Below are 7,597 nucleotides of genomic sequence, written 5' to 3'. Positions count from 1 at the left end.
GCTTCCGTGGGGTTCCGTGCCTCCGTTCCGCACCATAGCTCAGGATTGCGGACCCAGTCAAGGGAATGGGTCCGCATCTGTGATGCAGGGAGCACACAGCCGGTGCCCGTGTATTGCAATAGGGGCTACGGCTGTGTGCATGAGGCCTAAGGCCTCTTTCACACGGGCGTGTGCGCCCCCCGTGGTCGTGCTGCGAGCCGCAATGCACGAGCACAGTCCGTGGGGCAGCTGCAGCGGATCGCGGACCCATTCACTTGAATGGGTCCGCGATCCGGCCATTCAGCAAAAATATAGAACATGTCCTATCTTTTTGCGGAACGGAAGTACGGGACGAAACCTCACGGGAGCACTCCGTAGTGCTTCCGTAGGGTTCAGTTCCGTGCTTCGGTTCCGCATCTCCGGATTTGCGGACCCATTGAAGTGAATGGGTCCGCATCCGTGATGCGGAATGCCCACGGAACGGTACCCGTGTATTGCGGATCCGCAAAAAACGCGCACACGCCAGTGTGAGAGAAGCCTAAAGGTGGAAAATATCGACTCAAATTTACCACTGTCATGAAGTACAATGTGTCACGAGAAAACAGTCTCAGAACGGCAAAACCGTTCCAGAGTTATTACCGCATAAAGTCACACATGTCAGATTTGTAAAAAACGGCCTGGACAGGAGGGTGAAGGGTAGAAGGGGTTAAAGTAATTTTACTGTAGATACTGGGGGATGTTAGTATAGTAGGTACTTGTGTTTTTGTAAAAGGTACAGAAAAAGGTAATCATTTTCGAAATTCCACTAAATTTCTTTTATTTTTGTAAACACACGGAAACGATTTTTAGCATACAAATGTAGAAAATTACAAAACAGTCCATTAATACAACAAAAACATAGAATATAACACAATAAATAGATGAGACGCTCTCATAATAACATGGAAATGTAGAAATACGTTTTTTATTTAATATCATATAAACATCCTCTAAGCTTAGCACCGCCATCTCTCCCATCATGTCCTCCTAGGCCTCCCTCCCCGTACACTGATAGCACCCCCTCCCCCCCCCCTTGTTCTATCCGAAATCCTCAATATGTTTTGTTTTGTCTTGTACCAAGGAACTTAGAACAAACTGATATAGTATATTAGACAGCACTTCCTGGGACTATTTCTCCTAGCCACGTGTGCCCAAAGGGTGGTCACCGAGACAGGAAGTTAAATAATGTCTAAGAAACCTGAACTGACGAGAGTCTTCGAGAATAGAAACAAACATTAATTCTTCAAAGACGAGCCGGAATAATGAAACTATACATCTGGAGTGACTCTGGTGGAGTTCCCCTTTAAGTCCTGTACATCAATAGAAACATTGTATCCATTTCACAGACTGTAATGTAAGTCATTTGTTGCGATTTCGCTCCAGTATAGGTGACTACATACAGTAGGGTTCAGGCAGACGGTTAATGGTTAATCTCCCGTCTAAAGTCCAGTCTGTTTTCCGAAGTTTCGTTTCCACCACTGCTCGGCAATTGAGGCCACTCTTGATCCCCCGAAACTGCTCCTTCTATATACACTCCGGCTTGTAAATAAAAACAGCTTTTATCATGGCGGCACGTAGGCCTCATCCCATCAACGAGTATCCCGTTTGAGCAGGTGCCTCCTCGGGCGCCCCCCTGTAGAGCGTGTATCCCATTTTGATAATTTTTTGTAGCATTTTCATTCCATTTTTGCTTTTTTATCCATACTGGTGACGCACAATCAGGTTCCCGGACTCAGGATCTTGGTCACGATGTTGAGAATTTTCTGCTTCATATTGTATTTGTCGCCGATCAGGCGCAGCTGCTTCGCCACCTCCGCTACGATTTCTTTGTCTGCCATGAGAAGAAGAAGTTATTAGTATAATTTTTTTATATTAGGCGGCGAACGCCCGTTCACAAAGGAGCAGTACGGCCAAAAAAACTAAGGAATCCTCACCTACGCATAAGCATTCCGAATTCTACTTGGCAATGAAGGGATACGGCGGGTAACCGGCGTCTACGCCCTTCACGGGACTTATGACTGAAAACCGGAAAGTTTATCCTAAGGATTATTCTCTGTTATTAAGGCCACGTGACCGGGTTTCACACCTAGAATAACTGGGTCACAGCAATTAATTACTGCTGACGTCACACTTACATATTGGGATAATTAGTCAGGTGACCTACATATACATCTGATGTCAGAATAATGAACTACCCACATATCTCTCCGATGAATATGCCAAATATGCGATACGCATAGGACTCTGCGTGATACATCATCATTAATAGGCATTTTTTTCACACATTTTTTTTTGTTATTACTGACAGTAGCTTTTCAGATCCTTAGCTTATTTTAATTTAGGTGCCTGTAGCTTTAAATTATATTTAAAGACACAGTATCTTATTTAAAAAAATATAGATATATTTATTTTTTTTCTATGCATTTACGGTATATCTTGCGTTGACCTACCAGAATTTAGGGAGCTCCTGCTCGGTCATCAGAATTTGATGGGTAGGGGGTGAGTGGTCCATGAGGGGTGGGGGTGGGGGGCTTGTCATGATTTTGGACCTTTTTTTCTGCTTTGTGTACAAATGACCAGCTATGTCCATTTTATAATGTAAGATAAGACAAGAGCTTCCTAGGTCCAGTAATGTAAATGATGCCCACCTTACAAGACTGATGTGGGCCCCTGTATAGGGGGGCCCATTGCAAGAGCCAGGATCTCAGTGGGGGGGGGGGGGGGGGGGGGTAAATGAATTAATGGAGCACCACGATAAATGGCAGATCCACAATCTGACAACAAGAGGTTAAAAGCTAAACAAAAAACGTGCAGCAGAATGTATGGCGAATGACCCTGGCCTTTAAGGGACCTAATCACTGTGAAATAAAAAGCTCTGGAACTTTCTAATATATTTTGGGTATCAATTCCTTATCCTTTTCAATATCTCTGTTTGCTGTCAATGCACAAAAACTTTTTGTTTGCATTCAGAGGCTAAAAAGATACATACTTTCAACAACTCGGTTTCTGTTAAGTCTCTTTCACACGACCGTATGGCTTTTTCAGTGTTTTGTTTCCGTTGTGTTTCCTTTTCCGTTCCATTTTTCCGTATGTCATATACAGTATACAGTAAATACATAGAAAAAATTGGTCTGGGCATAAAATATTCAATAGATGGTTCCGCAAAAACGGAATGGATACGGAAGACATACGGATGCATTTCCGTATGTGTTCCGATTTTTTTTGCGGACCCATTGACTTGAATGGAGCCACGGAACGTGATTTGCGGGCAATAATAGGACATGTTTTATCTTTCAACAGAACGGAAAAACGGCAACAAAATGCATACGCAGTACATTCAGTTTTTTTTTTTTTTGCGGAACCATTGAAATGAATGGTTCCGTATACGGACCTTATACGGAACACAAAAAACGTCCCGTAAATGGAAAAAAACAAAAAACAGTCGTGTGAAAGAGGCCTTACAATTGTATCCAGTTCCAAACAGATACATTTTTACTTGCACTGATACATTGTAGCAAAACATCAGGACAAAACGATTGCCCAGACTGGATAACTCGAAACAGTTTCAGCTCCTGGGTATGTCTAGGAGTGATCTCATTCACTGACAGCAAACAGAGATCTTGTCAACAATTTTGATATCTTTTTATTATACTGTGATTATGTTGTATAGACATAAAACTGGAAAATCCCTTTAAGGCTGGGTTCACACTTGAGCGTTTTACGGCGCGTTCAAACGCGCTGTAAAACGCTCAACACATGAAAACCAATGCTTCCCTATGGCCCTGGTTCTCACTTGAGCGTTTTACAGCGCGTTTGAACGCGCTGAAAAACGCCCTACGCTCAAAAAAGTTCTTGAGCTTCTTTGGGGCGTTTTGTCGCGCGTTTGCGGCCATAGGACACTGCTGTCAATCACACAAACGCGCGTCAAACGCGTGTTGACTATGGCCAAAAACGCGCACAAAAACGAGCATAAAACGCGCGACAAAAACGCGCGTTAAACGCGCATATCAAATATGCTCAAGTGTGAACCCAGCCTCAGGCCTCCTGCACACGACCGTTTTTTTCCCCCGTTTACTGGCTGTTTTTTGCGTTCCGTATACGGTCCGTATACGGAACCATTCATTTCAATGGTTCCGCCAAAAAAACGGAATGTACTCTGTATGCATTCCGTTTCCGTATTTCCGTTTTTCCGTTCCATTTAAAGATAGAACATGTCCTATTATTGCCCGCAAATCACGTTCCGTGGCTCCATTCAAGTCAATGGGTCCGCAAACAAAAATGGAACACATACGGAAATGCATCTGTATGTCTTCCGTTTCCGTTTCGTTTTTTGCGGAACCATCTATTGAAAATGTTATGCCTAGCCCAATTTTATCTATGTAATTACTGTATACTGTATATGCCATATGGAAAAACGGAACGGAAAAACGGAACAGAAACGGAAACACAACGGAAACAAAAAACGGAACAACAGATCCGTGAAAAACGGACCGCAAAACACTGAAAAAGCCATACGGTCGTGTGCAGGAGGCCTAAGTCTAAACAGCGGTAACAACCTTCCCGGATACAAAACGCACAGTATAATGAAATAAACACCGAGCGGATCTGCTGTGTATGAACATGTCCCGAAGAGGTAGCACAGGACGGTGAGATCCTGTAGTCGTACGTAGGACAGCAGGCAATCCGACAGCATTATCTCATCACACCGCAGTCAAAAGGTAGAAAATGACATATTCAACTCTGCTACATCTGTAGAACACTACCACCAATTCTCGGTTAAATGTAGAACTTCATCTTAATGAAGGGTCCAGCACATCCGAACTCGACTACACTATAGCTATGAGGGGGCTGATTACTCACCTGGGGGCTGCAGCTTTTTCCAGGAGGGTCTTCCGGGCTTCATAGTTGCTTTCTGTGAAGTGGGTATGTTGGCAGAGCGGGCGACGCAGATGACAGGTATAAGGACCAGGCTTGTGACGAGGGCCACCACACACACCACAGCTCTTCTGTGCATCCAGAGAAGAAGTAGGCTCCTTATGGAGGAAGGTGGAGATCATCTGAGAGCTCTCTCCACCCAGTGGGTAATTCCAGGACTGAGGCAGGAAAGTGAATCAGGAAGTGGCAGCCGCCTCCTGACATGTTCAGACGTCTCACCTCCAGCACAGGCACCTCCAGCGCGGCCACAGACACCGGGCAGGAAGAGCCGCTGCGCCTTTCACCTTCCCGTTTCCGTCTTCTGTTTTTGTCATCCATTTCTTGTTTACAGTATACTGCATATATGTCATATCTGTCTGTCTGTCTAATATCTATCTCATATATATGTCATATCTGTCTGTCTATCTATCTATCTATCAATCATCTCTCTCTCTCTATCTATCTCATATCTATCTATCTATCTATCTATCTATCTATCTATCTATCTATCTATCTATCATCTATTTATCTATCTATCTATCTCATATCTATCTATCTATCTATCTATCTATCTATCTATCTAGAAGAGAAAAGAAAAGAAGCAGCACTCAAAAAAATAATAAATGTGGGTGCAAAAAGTCCTCCTTATAAGACCTGTGACCAAGGTCCAGATTGTAGACATACAGCAAAAACGAAGGCAGCACTCCAAGTTTGTGAAAAAGGTGGAAGGTTTATTCACCCAACCAGCAGCAACGTTTCAGCTCTCTCTATGGAGCCTTTGTCCAGCTGAGTAACATGTGCATGATGGCATACATAAATAGTGGCAGTGATTAACATGATTACAAATCAATTCCAATGGTCATAAACATAAATAAGATGAAAAAATTTACAGTCATATAAAGAGTATAATTCATCCATACAGCTAGTGTACATATAGTGGCGAATAGGCGCATACATAAAAATTCATAGTGTAATTCATACTGTGTACAATATGCCCCAATCTTACATAATCAGTGATTATTGCAGAAGTGAACAAATATGTGAATAAATTAAAGAAAATACTTAAAAACCTTTGAATGGGTAAGAGGCTGAAGCACCATGGTGGAGACTGCTGGCGTCCGGAAACAGCAGCTGCGCATGCGCCGCGCCGCATATTATCGCGAGACTTGCATCAAAACTGAGTGACGTCGCTGGCCATAACAAAGATGGCCACAATGGAAAAAATGGAGTGAGGGCGCCTGCGCCACCAGGCGTTAACGCCCATCCAGCTTCACAGAGTACTAGTTGATAAGATATATACCGCATTTTCAGCAGAGAAGCCGATCCATAGATCGGGGGCCGGCGGTTCAATGCCGGTCACCGTCAGGACATCCGTCATGAAAGGGGGGCGTGGTTCTCATACCAACTCCACCCCATCGTCCAGATATATCGGCGCATCCGCTCCAAAGCGCTCGTGCCTGTCATGTAGTAGCCGATCCAAATCAAGGATCAGTCATAACAGACTGCAAGAGCGCAAGGATCCAATGCATCGGTAAACTTGCAATAACAAAGATATATGAAAAATTTATAAAAAAATGAGGATAACAGCAGGATTATCCAACCGTCCGTGTGGTGTGACCCCAGTCCCACTTACAGGGGCTAGAGCCACAGCAGACAGACAGGGACAATCACTTCACCATTCAGCATCGCAGATAAGTACAAGCGTATAAATGAGGATCGCCGACACAGTTCCTCCAGTCTTCACCCCAACTACCATTCATAGTATGAAGTCATAATAAGATCCTGTATAAAACAGAGGAGATAAGGAGAAAACCAATTAGATAAATAGCACATGTTATTTTCCGTAAACGTAATCAGAAAAAGAAAGGACATGCATAGTCAGCAGTCAGACTATCCTGAACTCCACATTTAAGCCCTGGGGTTTCAGGGTGCCCAAAGTATAGATCCAGTATAGTTCACGTTTTTTTAAAAGTTTGACACGATCACCCCCACGTCTGGAAGGGGTTATTTGTTCCAGGATTCTAAATCTTAGGTCATTTTGTGTGTGTTTGGCATCAGCAAAATGTTTTGACACTGGGAGGTCCATTTTTTGTTTCCGAATGGAATAGCGATGTTGGTTGAGACGGGTTTTGACGTCCCAAGTAGTCTCCCCAATGTATAGAAGGTTACAAGGGCAAATCAGCAAGTAAACAACATAGGACGAGTCACATGTTAGGTACTGTCTGATTTTCACATTCTGTCCTGAAATTGGATGGGGAAATGTATCACCTTTCAGCATCAGCTTGCAGTTAATGCAATTATAGCATGGGTAGCAACCCTTCCTGGTGGACCCAAAGTAAGACTCGCATGTCTCCCTGGATGTGCCAATATCTGATTTAACCAGTCTGTCACCTAGATTGCGACTGCGTCGATAGGAGCAAAGAGGTAGGGCCTTAAATTCCTCAATATGTTCAAAGTTACTGGCCAGAATGCGCCAGTGTTTTCTGATAATTGCCGCAATAGTCGTACTATTAGTATTATACTCAGAGACAAACGGGATCCGGGGCTGTGATCGTTTAGGATCACCTAGTCCCGCCTTAATAGTCTCTTTAGTAAGGGGTTTCACCCTATTGGTGTGTTCTTGAATAAGCTTTTTAGGGTAACCGCGTGTCTGGAATTTCTGGCC

General features: G+C 43.7%; 1 protein-coding gene across 1 annotated transcript; it reads right to left on the bottom strand.

The window, feature by feature from the left end:
- Positions 1 to 786: 786 nt before the first annotated feature.
- On the bottom strand, positions 787 to 5,202 carry PMAIP1 (phorbol-12-myristate-13-acetate-induced protein 1). Its single transcript, XM_040421081.1, has 2 exons — positions 4,879 to 5,202; positions 787 to 1,849 (listed from the first exon to the last, which is right to left on the bottom strand). Exons 1-2 carry the CDS (start codon positions 5,030 to 5,032, stop codon positions 1,737 to 1,739), a joined length of 267 nt encoding a protein of 88 aa, XP_040277015.1. The 5' UTR covers positions 5,033 to 5,202; the 3' UTR covers positions 787 to 1,736.
- Positions 5,203 to 7,597: the final 2,395 nt, after the last annotated feature.

This window comes from Bufo bufo, chromosome 2 (assembly GCF_905171765.1).
Source record: "Bufo bufo chromosome 2, aBufBuf1.1, whole genome shotgun sequence".
Classification (NCBI taxonomy): domain Eukaryota; kingdom Metazoa; phylum Chordata; class Amphibia; order Anura; family Bufonidae; genus Bufo; species Bufo bufo.
Note: the sequence above shows the minus strand (reverse complement) of the source record. Positions and strands in the feature narration are given on the sequence as shown.